Source organism: Hyperolius riggenbachi, chromosome 6, assembly GCF_040937935.1.
Source record: "Hyperolius riggenbachi isolate aHypRig1 chromosome 6, aHypRig1.pri, whole genome shotgun sequence".
Lineage (NCBI taxonomy): Eukaryota > Metazoa > Chordata > Amphibia > Anura > Hyperoliidae > Hyperolius > Hyperolius riggenbachi.
The window spans coordinates 166,444,292-166,464,366 of NC_090651.1; the positions used below are offsets into that span (position 1 = coordinate 166,444,292).

At 42.3% G+C, this 20,075-nt stretch overlaps 1 protein-coding gene across 1 annotated transcript; it reads right to left on the reverse strand.

The window, feature by feature from the left end:
* Positions 1–455: 455 nt before the first annotated feature.
* HMOX1 (heme oxygenase 1) lies at positions 456–18,441 on the reverse strand. Its single transcript, XM_068240181.1, has 5 exons — positions 18,337–18,441; positions 12,550–12,670; positions 9,496–9,987; positions 6,172–6,268; positions 456–1,751 (listed from the first exon to the last, which is right to left on the reverse strand). Exons 1-5 carry the CDS (start codon positions 18,360–18,362, stop codon positions 1,633–1,635), a joined length of 855 nt encoding a protein of 284 aa, XP_068096282.1. The 5' UTR covers positions 18,363–18,441; the 3' UTR covers positions 456–1,632.
* Positions 18,442–20,075: the final 1,634 nt, after the last annotated feature.

Genomic DNA, 20,075 nt, shown 5'->3' on the forward strand with positions numbered 1-20,075 from the left:
CTGGAATATTTTTCCACAGCAGCATGCTGATGCACATGTAGTAAGTGTGCACAAGTGCTAGCGGTGCAACGCACATGCGCAGAGCGATGGTAATCAAGTCACATACTTCCTGTCCAGCAGGGAGTATTTCACTAAGCAGGGGGCGGTGCTACGCACATTACCCTGTTAGTGCACACTTCCATAGGGTAATGTGAAAGGGACATGGTCAATTGTCCTGCCCCAGACTCTCCTGCTGCAGGACGATCGCACCGCACCAAGTGTGAAAGTAGCCTAAATCATATCACTACTCCTGCCTGACATACAATTATGACCATGTACTCAAAATACACCCATAATCACTCTCTGTCTGTCTGTCATTTACACCCTATTTATTGCTGAACACTTTATAATACTGTATGATGGTGCTTTATAAATTACAGATAATAATAATTAATGTTGTATTAATTAACATCTCGTTTGTATTAAAAAACATTTATTAGAAAAATAGTGCATTCAAACAAGTTAATGCAAATGTTATTATCAGTTTGTTAATATACAGTAAAATGGACCACAATGATAGATATGAAAACTTTTAAATAAGTTATAAACAAAATTTATACAATACTGAAGATTGTTAAAACAATCCAAATTAAAGATAGATTTACATGACATGGCACGTTGAGAGATGTATGTATAATTTTAAATTAAATCCAGCTAAAACATTTTAGTGTGGTCTTGCATAGAGTGGAGGAATGTTAGGTTAGATTGTTATTGCTGCCTGTGTTTTTTTGGACGACGGGGGAGTTCCTCCTGCTTTCAGTTACTGTGATACATAAAAACAGAGAGCGGAGATAAAAATCTCCAAAATGACAAAAGCTATAACTCTTCTCCACTTCATTCAGAACACCCCCCCCCCCCCCAACAAAAAAAATGTCAGGAATTATATATTTAAAAAAATCATTCCAAAAGCAAAATCAATAGACAGATTGATGGTGTCTTATAGTATGTATGTGTGTCAACTATGTATTATTTCAGTGCAATGCAACATTTGTAATAAGCATCAAGAAAATATTACATGTGATCTGTTTACTTCAGTTTACCTGAAGTGTCAGGTGACATCAGGCTACAGCCACTGGCCTAAGAAGTCCTTTTATGGCTGTAAGAAGAGGCCATAAAATTCCTGAGCAGTGGAATTTGGAATTTAAGGTGGAATACATTGAAGGCAATGGTGAGGAGGGGAATCTGGATGATTACCTAAGTTTTGTCTAAATTTCACCATCCCGGTTGACTTCAATGCATTCTGCCTTTAATTCTAACACTCACTCCTATTTCCTAACCTGAATTTGGTTGATTATATTACCGATAGCTATAAAAATGCATTACACCTTTATAAAGGGAGTAAAAGTAAGCCTAACTATGATGGATGATGAAAAATCAATTTCCTGGGAAAGTTAGTTCTTGCTTTATACAGGGAGATAACAAATAGTTCCAATTTTGTTTAGGATAAGTAGATTTCTACTCTGCTCCAATACAATGAAACAAAATAACAGAAAAAACATTGAAACTTGTAATGTCTTTGTAGATTAAGTGCTTGCTGCCTTTGTTTAATAGATCACTTGATGCAATTTGTAATATGGAGGTTTTTTTTTTCTTCTATAAAATGTAAAGTCCCATGATGGCCAGAAGAACACAGCCACCAATTGCAGCCCATCTAAGCAGCACATTGGAGGACGTTGTCTTCTCTGATGTTTGAATCCAAGAACTGGAATGTCCTGTAAAAAAAAAGGAATAAAAAAAACTTTAGTACACAATACAAAAAGACATGTTGCTGCTAATATCAGTTGTTCAGTTCATATTATTTCTGAGGATAGTTTAGGGTTGACTGTGCATGGTGAGAATTGTTGTGCATACAGATAAGAGGGATAACTGCAGTGTGTGTTGATGTACACTGTAGAGGCACAATAATGGGTTATTGGCAGTGTGAATGTGCAGGGAAAGATGTAATTTAGGCCCTGCACAGAAAGGTAACGTCTGCTAGCTGAAACAACAAATTACTTGTGATCTTTTTGTCTGAACGTCTGTGACAATACATGCACAATGAGCTCAACCAACCTGTGTTACGTCTTAGGGTGTGTACATACATCCAATTTTGGTTGGCCAATTTTACCAGCTCTATGTAGGATGAGAACTTACGTACACAACCTGTTTATAGTATTCAATATCAGTTGGCCTTTATACTAAATGGAGGTGGTAAAATTGGCCACTGGGCCTTTGCAAAAGCCCGTTTAAAAATGCAAGTGTGTACCAGGCTTTATGGAGAGGCTGTGAAGGAGAATCAGGAGGTGGGATCTGCCATGGTCATTAAATGTTACTCATGTTACAATGGGTGCAGAACATAGAGGATGTCTTCACAGATAACAAACTTGTCCACACCTTCAACTTTGATTGCCCAATCACAGACCAATTTTACCACCCCCATGTAGTATGAGGGCCAACAGATTTTGAATACTATGAGTAGATTGTGTGGATAAGCTCCCATACTATAAGGAGGTGGTTAAATTGGTCAGTGGTTGGCCATTCAAAGTTGAAGTTGTGTATCAGGTTTTTGTTTTGGCTGTCAGGATTTTAGTGTCTATATGCACTTGGCAGTTATCTGAAAACTAGAAAGGGAATTAAAAAGCATGTCTAGCCTAGCAGTAAACAATTGACATTACAAAGCCCAAGGAAGTTTGTTGCTTTATGTTGTCAGTGGTGAGTGAGCAGATCTTACTGGGTGAGAGGAAGCATATGAGGAGTGACTCACTCAAGACTTAACTCCAAGCTAAGGTATTGTCTGGTATACTAAAGAGAATTAAAACCCATGAGCCAAGGGCAGGTGGGCTGGCAGCCACTTGTAGCCTGCTCGCTATCTGCACATTACTCTAGGCCCGTGTGGATTACCTTAAAAACACCAGCTGGTGAGACCTACAGTATGCTTCCTGTGCAGTGGCGTACCTACCACAAAACTGCAGGTGTCACAGCACCGGGTGTAAGCATGGCTAGGGGGTGCTGCTGTGGTGCTCAGTCACTGTGTTCTTCCACCTGGGACCTTTTTTCATAGTTGTGGCAACATTTGGGAAAATACTGTAGCAGCAGGCAGTACAGGGGACTGTACTACTTCCTGCACTAAATGAAACACCTCTTACTGTCCCATGGGCAATGTGTTTCCTTGCTCTCTGTACATTTTTTTCAGATTTCAGTGGCTTCTTTTAACAGCATGGCCCTGTCAAACAGCACTGGTGATGTCTGCAGTCCTGGTGAGAGGTCTTCCTGCTATTTCTCCTCTCCCACCAGGCTCTCTGTCTTGTGCCTCTACCTCTTTATCCCCTCTTCCCCCCTCCCCTCCCATTTTTTTTTGTGGGGGGGGAGGGGGGTTGTCTGTAAATAATCAACACCAGGTGTCAAATTCTCTAGGTACGCCACTGATCCTGTGTAAGCTGCTGCCTGATTACTGAGGGAATTGACTATCATCTGTGACTTATGCTGGATACACACCATGCGTTTCCGCGTCGAATGTGTCCGTCGATACGCGTCGATTCGATTATTTCTGAGCATTTACGAACGCATTTCGATGATTTTTAGGTCGATTGCCATGTAAAGTATGGCAAATCGACCTAACGATCCATCGAAACGTGAATCGGACATGTCGGAAATAATCGAATCGATGCGTATCGACGGACGCAACGAACGCGGAAACGCATGGTGTGTATCCAGCATAACTTGTGCATGGCAGCAATGCTACAGTATCATCCAGGCTGCACAGAAGTATGGATAGAGGAGCACACTATCAGTACTGCAACTGTATTAGCTGGTAGACCTATGCTTCCTGTGCGAGCTGTTGCAGGATTATTGCATGTAAATCGCTGCCTATTGAGCTCTGTGCATTTTGATTTAGCCTAAACGCTGTCTGTGCTCACTTGCTGAAGCATTGAAACTAAAAAATGAAACCCAATTATTGACTGAATTAAGATACAGTACTACAGTATACTTTATGTGCTTGACTATTAAAAATTTCTGATATAGTAAACTACTTATCCTGGTCCCCTGGAGTTTACTATCAAGGCATTCTTCTACTATACCAGGGCTGCCCAATAGGTCGATCGCGATCTACCGGTAGATCGCGACCGCCTGTAGAGTAGATTGCGGCCGCCTGGCCGTGTCTTGTCTAATTCTGCAGCTTCGGCTGTCAGATTTTGCTGCCAAGGCAGCATCAGTGAGGAGAAGGGAGAGGCGTGGCTGAAGGGGAGGCGTGGCTGAAGGAGAAATGAGCAAATAAGGATACAGCATCTCCTCCCCTCCAGGCTGAGAGAAATGTACAGCGTCTCCTCCCCTCCAGGCCACTTGTCTTTAGCGATGGGAAGTTTCGGATCTTTTCAATGATCCGGATGATTCGAATCGGATCATTGAAAAGATCCGGATCTTTGATCCGAATCTCGGATCATTTTACAAGGGAAGCATTCGGGGGGTGAAATGACTAGCAGGACAGGAGAAGGAGAGGGGGGTGGACACACAGAGAAGGGGAGAAGATGGACAGAGGGCAGGGAGTGGACAGAGAAGGGAGGAGGGACGAGCAGAGAGCAGAAATGTTTGTTTGCACACAATACCCACATGCTGCAATCATATGCTTTACATGTATTTCACCTATATGCTCATCTGTATACCTTGAATGGAAACGTCGCACAGTGAAAGAAAGCATTCCCCGAAGATAAGTGCAGCTGTTTAGAGCGAGTTCAGGAGGATCATATTGCACAGCAATCACAGTGCCTGCAAAGTTACTGAGCTATGCTGAGCTGAGCCAAAAGTTTCCAATGTGTTCACTGTGACAACTACGGAACAGACAGCCTATAATGAGCAGCACGTTATAGCCAGTATGTGTGCTCTACACATATCTGGCAGTGGCACCCATGTCCCCTCTACCTGTCCCTGTGCAAGGCTGGCTCCCGTGAGTCCCCTCCAGCAGAGCGATCCATCTCTGCTCTGCTTCCAGGACCCTGCTGCCCGCTGAGAGGGGGCGTGTCGCTCCTGGCCCCGCCCCTTTTGCGATCCGAATCACTCATTTTGATGATTCGGATGATTCGACTCACAAAATAGATTCGGATCAAAGATCCGAATCGTTCATGATCCGGACAACACTACTTGTCTTGCGTAGAGTCTCTTCCTGGATTGCCGGTCTGTAGAGAGAGTTCCCGGCTAGCAGAGAGCAGAGAAAGCACCTCCTTAGGTCAGTAGTGCTGCTCGCAGTGCCATATTCCTCTGAGTCCTGCCTCTGCTGCTTGCAGCTGTCAGCCTAATGCAAAGCACGCATCTTTCAGCTGTCAGCAATGCCTCTGTAATAATAACCTGGTCGCCCTTCCAGGAAAACAGCATTGGGTCACAGGAGGGATGGGAGAAGGGGGAAGCTGTTCCCCAGGCAAAGGCATGGGGGGTTGATGAGTAATTAATTAGGTGTGACGCAGGGAAGGAGAGTGTGATTTTCGGCTGAAACTAGAGCAGAGCTACTGTAAACAATTATCCTGTAAATAGCACAGGGACTCTGTTCTGAAGTGCAAATGAATTGTTTTATATTTATAACGGGTTGGGAGCTGCTCAGATGCTGGTAATATGGAAGCAGCAGTTCTGTGTGTGTCTACTGGAGGTTTACTTCCTGCTGTATAGCCTGAATCTGGGACAGGCAGGAATTACTTTTTCTCTGTGCAGAACCATGCCTATCTATGCTGGGATATGGTGTGTGTGTGGGGGGGGGGGGGGGGGAGGGGGCGGTGGCTACGAGACACTATATGTGGGGGGGGTGAGGTAGATCTCCGGGGCTCGGCGTTTTTTTAAAGTAGCTCGCGAACCGAAAAAGTGTGGGCACCCCTGTACTATACTATACATTGTTACAGAATGGAATTCAATCCTCTATAATAATCTCCCTGTGTCCCTGCGTCACACTGTCCCTGTGTAGCTGGGTCAGCACGGACCCAGCCTCAGAGAGACAGGAGGACAGGGCCAGGGAGCCGGGCGGGCGTGTGAGCGGGCGGCCAGGTGTGTGCGCGCGCACGTGTGCGGCAGGTGCTTTCGCAGTAACATGCGGCGGGGGCAGCGAGAAACACAGACCTAGAGCCCGTTTTTAAATGGGCTTGGCTCTGCTAGTGAAAATATAAAATGACAAACCTTTAATTGTCTGAGGCCCTCTGCTTCTTAACACTGGAGTATCAGCAGCAATATGGCCATTCTGTCCTTTTGATAATGTTTGTAGCTCTTCAAACAGCTTGGAAAAAAGAGGCAACATAATGGAAGTTAATATTAACAAAATGTAGCAATTATAAGTCATAAAATATACAGCTAAAATTAGAAGCATTGCCAGGTTTGATCTGCTTTGCTGCATTTTATTTCTGCCTGGCTAACTGTCAGGGAGATTTATGGGTTGATTTGATAAGGATGTGGTGAAGAGCACTGGAACACAGAACACATCCAGCACACTAGAAGTACATTCTTCAGGGGAAAAAATCAATGACCTAAAAATGATTTTAAAAAAGTCAGAATAGGAAAGAAGGAGCCAAGTAGACGACAGACCTGATTTATGAACACTTCTCTGGAGATCTCTAAGCATATCCAGAGGGAATATGATTCAGCAAACCTAGGCAGGAATTTTCAATGCATCAGCTTTGGGCGGCATCCCTCATCTAGGTCATATCAGAAGATAAAGAGCATTGCTGAAAGGTTAGTGAAATAGTGTTTGTGCCATTGTGTCACCTGCAACAGATTAGATTTATTCAAAATGTTATTGCTGCAGGTGCATGTATGAGGCTGTAAGCACACAATGTCTTATCCACTAACAGTTTGCCAATGCTCACTATATTCTGATATGATCCATGTTATGGTTCCAAACTTTAGTCAACTAGCAGCTTATATTTAACAAATAGACCCAGTTCAGGTTTGCTGCATGTTTTATGTTCTTCGGTGTTCTTCCATCATCTCAGCTGTGTATAGCAAAGAAGAATCATTACATATACAGGTGTTCCAATTAATAAACAAAGTAGGGATTGTGGATTTGTTCTTAACCTGAATTTGTTCCTACGTTGGAACACTGTGCCATTCCTGTCCCTTGTACCTCCTCTGTGCCTCCAGTGTCCCTCTCTGTGTCACCTGTGTCTCCCTGTGCCTATTTCCATTCCCCTGTGCCCTCAGTGTCCCCCTCTGTACCACCTGTGCCCCATGTGCCTCCACTGTTTTCCTCTGTGCCACTGTCACTTCTACCCCCCTGCCACCACTGTCCCTCCTTCTGTGTCCCTGTGCCTCCTTCTGTGTCCCTCTGCCTCTTTCTGTCCCTTTGTGACTCCTTTCCTTCTTTGCCTACATCTGTCCCCTTTTTAGCATTGTTTTACCCCCTTTGTGCCTTGTTTTGTCCCTTTTTTGCCTCATTTTGTTCCCCTTTGCCTCTACTGTACCCCCGTGCTTCTTCTATGTCCCTCTGTAGCTGTTCTGTGTCTCCGGTGACTGTTCTGTGTCCCCCTGGGCCTCCTGCGATCCCCTAGTTAAGTGCAGAGTATGTGCAGTGGAAGTAGCGCTTGTCTCACCTACTCCAGGTGCCTCCAGAGATGAGCAGACCTCTTATCACCCTCACTGTTCCCCCTAGTGCTGGCTTCTCATGATCTTGTCATTACACACAACACTTGCAGTAGGGGGAGCTGTCAGAGTGAGGAGAGGTTGTGCATCAGTGGAGGTGCCACTAGAGAAGGCAAAACAAGTGCTGTTGCGTCCAAATGGGGCTGAGGGAGCAGAGGACAGGGAGTCCGTAACATCGTGATGGGTTGGTGGGTCTTTCACATCAGCTGGTAGTTCGTACAGTGGGTGTTCGTAAATTCAGGGACTCCCTGTATTTTAGTTTTGCAATAATTTAAGCAAAGTAAAACAACAATAACAAGGCACACTCACAGATACTTAATCTATAAGATTAATCAGAGACGAAAAACTAACCGTAACAAGTAGCTTGTCTATATATCTTATCTAAAGTTTAGATTGTTTACACAGCAACTCTAGCTGCAACAGTTTATGATTATTTATTCCTGTGATACAATGAGCCATGCACTTGCCTGTGTGTAATGTTTGTCACATTACACATAGGTAAGCTGATAGCATCTCCAGCCCTCAGCCTTTGAAAACTTCACTCCTCCCTCCTCCACTCTGCCTCTGAAATCTCTGGCTGGTAACACCTCCTCCTGCTGTCCAGACTGAGCTCCCATGACTCCCCATGAGCTCCTAGACTGAGCTACATGAGTCTGAGAGTGCCAAGGCACTGGAGAAAGCTGTGGGCAAGGCTTGTTTAGTTTAAAGGGAATTAGAGTATTAAAACAAAACAAAAAAAAGTATTTGGCTTAAGGAATGCCCTATAAACTATATGAAAGGAACACAATTCTGCAATGAGTAAAAGTTTATCTCGGATCCACTTTAAGGTCTACGGATTTAAAGCTGGCCATACACACAGTGATTTTTAGTAGCAGATTCCCACACTGATGGTATCTGGAAGTTATCTCTGATGTAATGAGCCACGTCGATCATAATGACATTCATTTTGCAGCAGAAATCAATTGACATTACAATTGGATGGTAAATTTTAATCAAGCGGACGTTGCGGGGTAGTGGTGGTAGATCAACGTCCCATAGCGTTTCATTGTATTGAACAGTACAACGCTGCAGCTCGATAGATTTTCAATAGATATCATGTGGAAATTTATTGAAATCTGTGTGCAGTGTATGGGAGATTCGATCACTCCTTGATCAGAGCAATTTTGATCTTATTCAGATCAAAGAGGGATTGACTTGTTTGCCACACTGGGTGGCAATTTAAACGTTTATATGGCCACCTAGTATAAGGCTGGGCAGACAATGGTGAAAATAGGGATCAAAATGAGGTGTTTGCGCAAACGATGATTAACAGTAAGCAGTCATACCGGCAGCTGTCCATACATCTAAATGGACAACATTTTACCGCGTAGATCATTCGTGTGAACCAACCCTAACCCAACCACAAATGCAGGAAAAATGCTGCATGCATTTCCTTTGGTTTCAAGTAAAATCACATAAGTGAAAAAAGGGCACCACGATTACTATGTTAATCACGGTGCCCTTGCCAACAGCAAACCAAGTTTGATACAAATATCGGATTGAAACACATTGAGTGTGGAACAGCCCACACAGAAGATGATTTAAAGAAAAGAAGGGGATGCTTTTCTACCAGACTTAACTATAGAGAGCTATTCACATTTCTAATAATAATTTGTTTCATCCATGATTTTGAATGATTTTCACCCTCTCCTGAGGTCTCTGAGCAGGTTATTATTTGTTTACATATGATTGGCTAAATGAAATGGACATATGTATTTTTCAACTTAACTTTGTAACTATGCGAAACAATCAGGGGAAGAATGGACCAATGTAGCAGCAAGTAATTTATTAAAAATGCTGTTATATGTTTTACATATGCTTTAAATTTACCTTAATATTTAGCTTAAATGCAATCTTTGCTTCTTGTAAAATTCTCTGTTTGGTAGCATTGTTCACTTCTAAAGAGTTCATTCTTGAACGGTAGAGCTGTTTGAATTTTGTTGCACTAGCAATATTGTCAAATGTGAAAAAAGCCAGACCTTCACCAGTGGCTGGGAGCTGTAGTGCTTTCTGAGCTATCTTCTTGAGAACCTGGCCACCTGAAAGATCTCCTAAATATCTTGTGTATGAATGGGCCACCAGGAGCTCTGGTTCATTGCTACCAATATGGTGCAGCCTTGCTACATAATTCTTTGTGGACTGCGGGCAAATTATCTTCTCTCTCCACAAAGGTCCATAGAAATACTCAAGATCTTCCTCCAAGGCAGCTTTGCGAGAGAGTTCCAATGGGAAATACAATGGCAAAAACACTGGGCTGTCTTTGTTATGTTCAATCTCTTCTTCCAAGGCTTTGTAAATGAAATATAAGGAGGACATGACAAGCTATAAAGAAACACACAATTAACTGTCAACAGTCATAATATGATTAAGTTAAAATTTCTGTTATAATTTCTGTCTTTTTGTTCCTCTGTATTTTCAACCATGAGCTTATATTTATGAGTGAGAACAGCCAAAATAATATCAAAAACAAACCTGAAGCGAAAAAATCTTATGATATAATTAATTGTATGTGTAGTACAGATAACGAATCGACCATTAGTAGCAAAGAAAAGAGTATCATATTTTTATTTTCAGTTATATAGCTTTTTTTTCATAACATTGCATCATTCTGTCATATTTGCCGTTTAGAGAGCACACACAATCTTTTATGCTATAAAACAAAGCAATAATAACGACCCTTTGAACTTTCCTGCAGTAAAACCTTATCTCAAACTGTCTTTCTCTGGCTGTTTAAGTGCTTCAGAAAACAGGACTGTATCCAACCCATGTTCAAAGCTCAGAGAAGCTCTTATACATAGATAAAAAAAAAACCTGATGTTTTTTAACTCTTCCTTTACTGGAAAACAACATCAGACTTTTTTCTTTGCTACAAATGTTCTATTTTTTATCTGTACTACACATACAATTCATTATCTCATAAGTTTACTTTTGCCTTAGGTTTAGCTTAGCTTAGCTTTAATTACAATTAACAGTGTAAACTAAGGATTTGAATTCTTAGATGCAATGTTATTTGTGACCCCAATGTTTATGACATGTTATGACTACCTATTTCATATATGCAGTAGCAGTAAAGTATTGTACCAGATTAGCCATTTGTAAAAGCAAGAAATCTTGAATCGGGATGATACCATTTTTTGGCGTTTGATGTTGCATGTATATAAGCTGTTTGCTGTAACATCTTGTCAGCATTCAGGAATTGAGTCAGAAGAAGGCTCTTTTTCTTCTAAGGCAACAAATGGTATCATCCTGATTCAAAACTTCTTGCTTTTTCATATCTAGGATGTTTTTATATCACTGTTATGCATTTTACCTGTTGCACTTTTAAATGAATAATTATAAATTCCTGTATCTATCTTGTTATGTAAGCTTTTGAATAAAATACTTTTTGAAACTAATTCTACTTTCCCTCTGAAGTACAATTTAAAGTGTACCTTGAAGTGTACCTTGAAACTGCTAAATAAAAAAAAAATATCCACATTTTTCTTCTTCTACCAATGGCCAACATACATCAGTTATATATCCTCTAGTACATTATAGATTGTATACTTATCAGGCATTGCATTGAAAGCCTCATATTCATGCTAGATGGTTGCTTTTCTAGGTGGCCAGTTAGGGCTGCCTCTGGTGAGAATCTAGCATGTGTACTATGGCCTCTGAACCTCCCTGATACATCACTGAAAGATGTGGAGAGTCAGATCAACTTGACCAAGGGCATTGTTCTCCTCCTTAGCCCTCCTGCTTTTTAATGTATTGCATGTTGTTCCTCCTCCACTATTCATAGCAACAGTATGCAGTCTAGTGACACATCAGTACAGCACTCAGCCCCAAACTAGTCGTAGTACCTATGGGAGACAGTACTCATGCATTGTGTATGTATCTTAGAGAGAAAACGTAACCAAGAATTGAATTTCATCCCAATCAGTAACTGATATCCCCTTTCCCACAAGAAATATTTTCCTTTTCTCAAACTGATCATCAGGAGGCTCTGTATGGCTTATATTGTGGTGAAACCCCTCCCCCAGTTTGAAGTCAGAACCAGGTTTCTGACATCACACTGTGGGAGCATTGTTGCATTGTGGGAAATAACAGCTGTTTCCAACTGCCAAAAATGCATCATCTCCTTCCACAGACATCAACTGCCAGCAGTAAAGATGTTGCCATGTGATACATGTGATAAACGTCAGAATGTAAATCAGGGAGAGGAAAGTTTTTACAATGGGAGAACCTTGACTAAATCATTTATAAATAATTATTGTAAAAATTAAGTACTTTTTTTCATTACGTTATTTTCATTGGAGTTCCTCTTTAACACTTTATGCCCACTTAAAGGGACTCAGAGGTGACCAATTAAAAAGATTTTATACATACCTGGGGCTTCCTCCAGCCCCGTCTGCTCGAATCGCTCCCAAGCCGCCATCCTCCGCTGCCTGCAGCTACGGGAACCGGGTCCGGCGGCCTGCTACACAGGAGAAGTGCGCCCTCTATGTATCTCTCCAGCGGCTGCTGGAGAGATACGCAAACAGCGCACTTCTCTTACGTTAGACTGGCTCTGACTGACAAAAGTGCGAGGACCCGGTTCCCGTAGCTGCAGGCAGCGGAGGATGGCGGCTTGGGAGCGATCGGAGCAGATGGGGCTGGAGGAAGCCCCAGGTATGTATAAAATCTTTTTAATTGGTCAGCTCTGGTACACTTTAATTCATTTGATAGTGCTATCATCATTTGACATTATTTATTAGATGCAACCTTTTCATGTTAATAGTAGCAAAAACGTTTCTGTAACATGTTAGCCAAACAAATTATGTAGGTAGAAAAAAAGGTATTATTTCTACAAGACTTTGTTTTTTCTACCTACAGCCTTTCCATGTAAAATCTTTAAAGCATTACCTTGAACTCATGTAGTGAGACTTGGCCTTTTTGAAAATTCCTCATAAACTCTGTGTCTTCTGCTTCCTTATGGACTTCCTTTGTAGCCTCTTTTATGGCTTCAGACAAGTCCCCGAGAGCACTAGATGAAAAGATATAATAATGTATTAAATAACATTTCTAAGCAAACAGTAATATTTAGGTAAAACATACAGTGATAGGGAATTCACCAACAGCAAGTCACAGAGCCAGTCTACCAACAGCAACCTGTAGTGCCAGACATGGGTAGTTAAACAAGACTTTAATCAGCTGCAAGCATAGTGGTAAAAATCTTAAAGGAACAGCAAGGAGAAAAAAAAGAAGAAAAACTAGGAGGGCTGTATCAATACCAGCCACTGTGTTACTGCTGTATAGTTGCTGGATGCTGCTGAAGCAAAGCACTACCTAAACACAGGAAAATATGACAAGTTTTAATCTCTAGTATCATTCAATATTTCTACCCCCTGAGACTACTTTGCCCTACATTATTCAGTACAGAAAGCGGCTTTGCATATTCAAAGTGAAAGTGCACCAGACCTAAGGCTGCTGCAATTTATCAAACATTTTAGTTTAGCGTTGTGGCACTTCTCAGCTCAAAGCACTGTGTCATTTGCTAGATATGGGCTCTTACTGAAACACTATATTGGGCAGACAGGTATGGAAAAAGATCCACCTTGATACATAAGGCAATAAAAATTATGGTACTTATCCGTTAGCCGGGCGCATCCGGTAGGTGGCGCTGTTGATGTTAATTCCAATCATAATTACTTCACGTAAACCTGTGAATGTAAACGCCGGATGCGCCCGGCTTAACAGATCAAGCCGCCGGCTTGCTTCGTGAGTGTCTCGCTCTCCTCCCCCTCTTGCCCTCTCTCGTATGAGCCTTGGGGAGGGGACATGCGTGTCCCCCCAGAGTCGTTCGTTGCGGCATTGCGACGAACGACTCTGGGGGGGACACGCATGTCCCCTCCCCAGTGTTCTATAGGAGAGAGGGCAAGAGGGGGAGAAGAGCGAGACACAAAGCAAGCCGGCGGCTTGATCTGTTAAGCCGGGCGCATCCGGCGTTTACATTCACAGGTTTACGTGAAGTAATTATGATTGGAATTAACATCAAAAGCGCCACCTGCCGGATGCGCCCGGCTAATGGATAAGTACCAAAATTATTTATCCCTATTACAATAAAAGAAAACAATATAATAGATGGATTGCCTGTTTTTGTCTGACTATATCCTGTAGGAAATACGGATGTTAGAAATATTTCAACTAAATTATTTTTGTAAGAGAGGAATAAATACTACCACCCCCCCTCCTTTACCATTCAAACATGTTTTTATGCCATCACTGCTTGAGAGTGAAGCAGGGAGCAGCGGAAGGGTGAAAAGATCGGCTGTAGCACAGTAAAAAGATAAAAGCATTAAGGGTTGGTTCACACTCGGTCGATTCTTCAGCGCTTTGCAGATCACCGGCGATCTACATGCAGTGTTTTGGGGGCGATTGCTCTGTGATTCTCGTTCTATTGAACGGGAATCACAAGTGCAAATCAGGGCTGAATCATGAGATTTTCATTAAAAACGCGATCACAGAGCGTAACGCGATCGCGGGCTAGCGGCGCTCCAAGCTCCGAGTGTGAACTAGCCTTAAGAGGTTAGTGTAATATGAAGAGACTAGCTGGATACAGAAATGTGTTGCATTGAGATCTGAGACAAAAAGCATTACAGCAAAAAGTGTAGTTTTAGACTTTAACCTATCAAAAATGCATCCTGTGTTACATGTAAATTAAAGTTTCTATATTCATCATTGGAGATGAGCTCAAAATTCACACATTGCGAAACTGAGTTGAGCCATAAGCATTTTGCAAACTACTGTATGCCTAAAACAGAGGCTGGAAGTTCAGAGCTTCCTGTTAGTGCAGAATTTTAGGCAAACATTTTTTTTTCCTTACCAAGAACCCGAGGTGAGAGACATAAGGTGGCTGCCATATTTATTTCCTTTTTACCAATACCCCTTGTCTGGCAACCTGCTGATCTTTCAGGCATCAGTAGTGTCTGAATCGCACATCTGAAACTAGCATGTGACTTAACCAATCAGACTTTAGTCAGAAACATCTGCTCTTCATGCTTGTTCAGGCACTGCCAAGGAATTTGCATTGTTTAAAAAGATATAAATATGTCAGCCTCTATATTCCTCACATGTCAGATTCCCTTTAAAGCTATGTGCCCACATCGTGATTTTCCTGACAGTTTTTTGAACACCAATCGGTCATTTCTGCAATATCGTAGCGTGGGTACAGACGCACAACCACGCGAATGTCTTAGCATTGTGCCGCAATAACGACTGTCACGGTGGACCGCTTATATCCCCAACGACCCCCAGGCAAAAAAACGTGATCGCTTGAAGTCTCGTCTGCTCCCGACGTGTAACGCTGCGTGTCTTTGGGCATACCTGCCGGCAGGAAGAGGCGTTACTAACAGCCCCCATCAAGTGGTGAGTACACAGCTGAAGTCTGCAGACCACACTCCATAGTTCCAATGCTTGGAATGAAAAAAAATTGTAGTGCAAATATTTTTTTCTACGTGAAAAATGAATGATCATGTGATTGTAATTCCTAGCTCATGGTCTGGGTAGCTGTCAGGAGGTCAGGATCTATAGGACCTCAGTTATATTGCTAATAGTATTTTCATCACTAGTGTACCAAGGACAGCACTGGAGTAGTGTAGGAGGTGAGCTGTCTGATTTAATATTTGCAAAAAAAACATATTTTACTGACTTAGGGCTGGTGCACACCGAGCGGGTTTTTTGGCGTTTTTGCAGCCGCTTGCGGCTGCGGATACGCTTGGTCAATCAATAGCGGGAGGCGTTTTGCTGAAACGCATACTCGCGGGTGAGGCATTTTTTGGATTGCGGAGGCGTTTCTGCCTCCAATGTAAAGTATAGGAAAAACGCAAACCGCTCTGAAAAACGGCAGTTCAGAGCGGTTTTGCAGGCGTTTTTGTTACAGAAGCTGTTCAGTAACAGCTTTACTGTAACAATATATGAAATCTACTACACCAAAAACGCTTCACGTAGCGTGGATCGAGGAGGGAGGACCTAGAGCTGCGCAGCCGCACTCGCGGCGGTGCGGACTGCGCAGCCGAGGCCTCCTCCGGCGGCCATATTTGTGGAGGAAGGAGCGCCCGACCCGGGCTGTGGGGTCGGGGTCCGGCCGGGGGGGACAAAAGCAGCGGGGACCCGGCGGAGCTGCACGGAGGGCGCGGATGGCGTCCTCCGTGCGTTACAAATTCACAAAGGTAAAGACATTTTTTTCCTCTTTTGGGCTCGTAAGTCCTTTAAGGGCATAAGTGAGATATTCAGGTATCAGGAGGCAGCATTCCAGGAAGACTGCTGCTGCTGCTGCTGCTGCTGGCTGCTGCTATATGTAAAGCTGGAGGATTTGTGTTCTGAAAGAACAATTTAGCGGTTCAGTATCTGAATTTCAATTTGCTGGTCAAACACTAAATTACATTTCTATGGGGCAGCATGGTTGCGTAGTAGATAGAACTCTCGCCTAAAAGGCAATAAGGGCTCTGGTTTAAATCTGGGCCGAGTACTCCAATTTACTCCCACATCCAAAAAACATACAGATAGGTTAATTGGTCCCTCCAGAAAAATTGTGATAAGACTACTATAGGAACATAAGACAATGACGGACTATGATAGGGATAAGATGGTGGGGCAGCATGGTGGCTTATTGGTTGGCACTCTTGCCATGCAGTGCTGGGTCCCTGGTTTGAATCCCAGCCAGAGCACTATCTGCACAGAGTTTGTATGTTCTCCCCATAACTGCAAGGGTTACCCCGGGCACTCTGTTTTCCTCCACATTCCAAAAACATACTGATAAGTTAATCGGCTTCCCCTTAACTTGGCCCTAGACTACAATACATACACTACACGATGCATACTACGACATATGACTATGGTAGAGCTTAGAGGGACAGTTAAGTGATAAGACAATATACTCTGTGCAGTGCTGTGGAGGATGTGTCATAAAAATACTAATAATAATAATAGTAATAATAATAACATTGTGAGCTCCTCTGAAGAAAAGTTAGTGACATGACTAAAAACACTATGTAAAAGATGTTGGTGCTATATACATATAGGATAATAATAACCAGGGCCGGATTTAGGCCATGGCCTAGGGCACCACAGGAGCAAGGGCACCAAAGCAGCAGGCTAAACTGGTGCAGGATTTGCAAGCTTGCAAATGCTGCAATGCAGGGAGATCAGGCGCGCGCCTGACAGCGGTACTCTGCTGCTAGCTGCCTGTGCAGCAGCCATCTTGCTCTCTGTGCACATTTGCATTGTGGCTGGTGGCTATGGATTGGGCAGCATTGGAGATGGAAAAGAAGAGGAAGCTTCTGCACTGGAGACGAGTGGAGAAATGAGTGACACTGATGGCTGCTGCAGTGTGATGAAGAGTAGGCTACCTAGACTGGAGGGAAGGGGGAGGGGTCATCTCGCTACCTATATGGAAGGGGGGTGGCTGGTGACAGTGGCCTTGGGCGATAAAGAGGACAAATCCGGCCCTGATAATAACAATAATAATTGAGTGTGCAATGCTATCAAACATGAGTAGAACAATATCTCCAGAGCTATAACTCTATTCTGTAGATGAAGTGTATAGTAGTGTATAGAGTATAGTATAGTAGATGAAATGTATAGTGAATGCAAATATTCTAATGTATTGCAACAGTTCATTATTATTTATAGCATGTAGGCATCCTACAGGCACCTATGGACTGATAGACACATAAGCCTCTATTCAATTCACTTTTCTCCTGTGTTTTCTCCAAGGTGATGTTTTCACACCTTTCAATAAAATACATTTTAAACCACCAACAAGCAAGAAAAACTCAAAATAATTTGGATAGTACTTCACCTACTTTTTGGTACTTTTTCATCTACAAAGTGCAGAAAAGTTATTTTAAAGAGAAGATACAAAATGATAAGAAGGCAATTACACCAAGCTTTGCTTTTTTAATAGGAGGGCTTTTTGGTCCCTTTTATCCCCCTATACATTCCTAGTAGTTTGGGTCACCCTGAGCTGCTTGGTTACTCTGTTCTACTAAGAGAACATTCAGGAGAAAAAGTGAAAAAAAGAGATAAAAAGCAAACGAGCCATTGTTACTTATCCACAGTAGGGGCTACTTGGTAAGCACTATTATTTAAAAAAAAAAAAAAAAAGTTGTACAGTCTTTTTAAAACACTGCCCTGTGCTATATATTTTGTTTTTATGTAAACACGGGGCAGCTTACAGAGTAGAAGTTTTTCCATTCATTCACAATGTACAGTATGTTCCCTTTGAGGAACAGTGACATAAATTAATCAGTGCAATCTGTAAAGTACTGCAAAAGATGTCAGTGCTATATAAATGCATAATAATAATATATGAAACTAGTAACATGAACCCTACAATAAAGTGATGCATGCCCTTCCTTTGGGATATCGCAGAACAAGGATGTTCTCCGGATATAATCTTCATGGACAGGAATTCATAGATGACATAAACAATGCTACACAAGTACACATTCCAAAAGTTGTTCCTTGGACAGTCTATACTCTATTTGACTATTTTGGTATGGATCACACTGAGTTGGGATTAAGCAACTACAAGGATCAACTGTTAGCATAACAAAAAAAACATTATGTAGAAGCCTAAAAAGCTGTGATAAAAAAGAAACAGTAGTAGAAATGATATGTTAAAGTGAAAAATAAAAGTTTTATGCCCACCTATTATGTTTGTCCGAAGAATCCATCTCTGATCACTGCTTTTCGGTATAGCACAGAAACAAGAGTCACTCTACTAGCCTTCTGCAATCACAGTCCTAGCTGCTCTCTTTATAGGCAAACAGCTTCTCCTTCTGAGGTCACGTGACAAAGATTGAAGCGCTGACTCAAAGCTTTTCAACTACTCCCACTTCTCAGATTAACAGAAACAAGGATCTTAGAAGAACTTTGCTTAGTGCTGCATTTTAATGTTTCAACAGAGAAAGGAAATCATCTCAATATGTTGGTGGAACTACCTTATTTCTTTCTTTCTGCTGAAATAGTAAATCCTATACAAGTGGTGATAGAGTGAGAAGATGAGTTATGTTCTCTTTAGCTATTGCCACTTTTATGAAGACCTGAACAATATCATGCTTATTTTCTGCCAAACAGGATATCTGCTCTGCTATTGCAAGAAAAAAAAATCTGGATCTGCAGGAAACAAATATGGGTAATCCTGATATTCTGCCTAGTACAAATACTGGAACATAAGATGTATTTTGTCACAAGTTATTATTATTATTTAGAATTTATATAGCACCAACATCTTCCACAGAGCTGTACAGAGTATATAGTCTTGTCACTTAGCTGTCCCTCAGAGGGGCTTACAATCTAATCTCTACCATAGTCATATGTCTATGTATGTGTCGTGTAGTGTATGTATTGTAGTCTAAGGCCAATTTAGGAGGAAGCCAATTAACTTATCTGGATATATTTGGGATGTGAAAAGAAACCAGAGTGCCCGGAGGAAACCCACAAAGACACAGGTAGAACATACAAACTCCATGCAAATATTGCCCTGGCTAGGATATGAACCAGGGACTCAGCACTGCAAGGCGAGAGCGAACCACTACACCCCTTTGCGAGGATTGCCTGATGCTGGATTTATATGCTTGCCTGTTGCTTTAGAAGTCAAGCAACCATCGTGAAAAAATAATTCGGATTCACTGCACAGCGGTGTGCAGCAGAAAATGCCTACGAATCTTATGAGTGCAGTCCTTTTCACTTCTTGCAGCTCCCAGCTGCTTTGTGGCATCCTCCCTGCATGGCCCCAATGCATCATATGACCCCATGTGAGTCAGATGACATGCCAGCAAGCCATATTAGGATGCTGCAAAGCAAGAAGTGAAAAAAATGGTGCCCAGAGGATTTGTAACTAATTCCTGCTGCACACTGCTGTGCAATCTTAATTAGGAACATCCATATTTTGTCCTGCCAGGCATGCAGGTTAATTGAGAATGCCTGAGTTCTGTTTAACCAGGACTCTACTGTATATGTAATGTCAGACTGAACAGGTGGACTTTTAGGGCTGGTTCACACTTGGGCGATTCTTCAGCGCTTTGCTGATCGCTGGTGGTCAGCAAAGTGGTGCTACAATGTATCCCTATGGATACATTCATGCTGCAGTGGTTACAATTCGATTAATTGCAAACGCGCTGCATGCAGTGTTTCGGGGGCAATTGCTCTGTGATTCTCATTTTATTGAACGGGAATCACAAGATTAAATCGCGCAGAATTGCTGCTTTAGTTAAAATCACAATCGCGGAGGCGATCGCAGGCTAGCGGCGCTCCAAGTGCCGAGTGTGAACTAGCCCTTAGTCTGCATGTAAACACTTCCAGGGACGGAGCTGTCTTGATTGATTGTGGTAAGGATAAAATAGGATAAGAGCAGCATGGCAAAACACTCCGATCTCAAAGGTTTT

Coding starts and splice junctions, on each gene's coding strand:
- HMOX1 (XM_068240181.1), bottom strand. CDS start 18,362: ATGGATTCTTCGGACAAACATAATAG. Junction 12,671..18,336: donor TCTTCGGACAAACATAATAG/GTGGGCATAAAA, acceptor CTTTTCATCTAG/TGCTCTCGGGGACTTGTCTG. Junction 1,752..6,171: donor AGGGCCTCAGACAATTAAAG/GTTTGTCATTTT, acceptor TTTTTTTTACAG/GACATTCCAGTTCTTGGATT.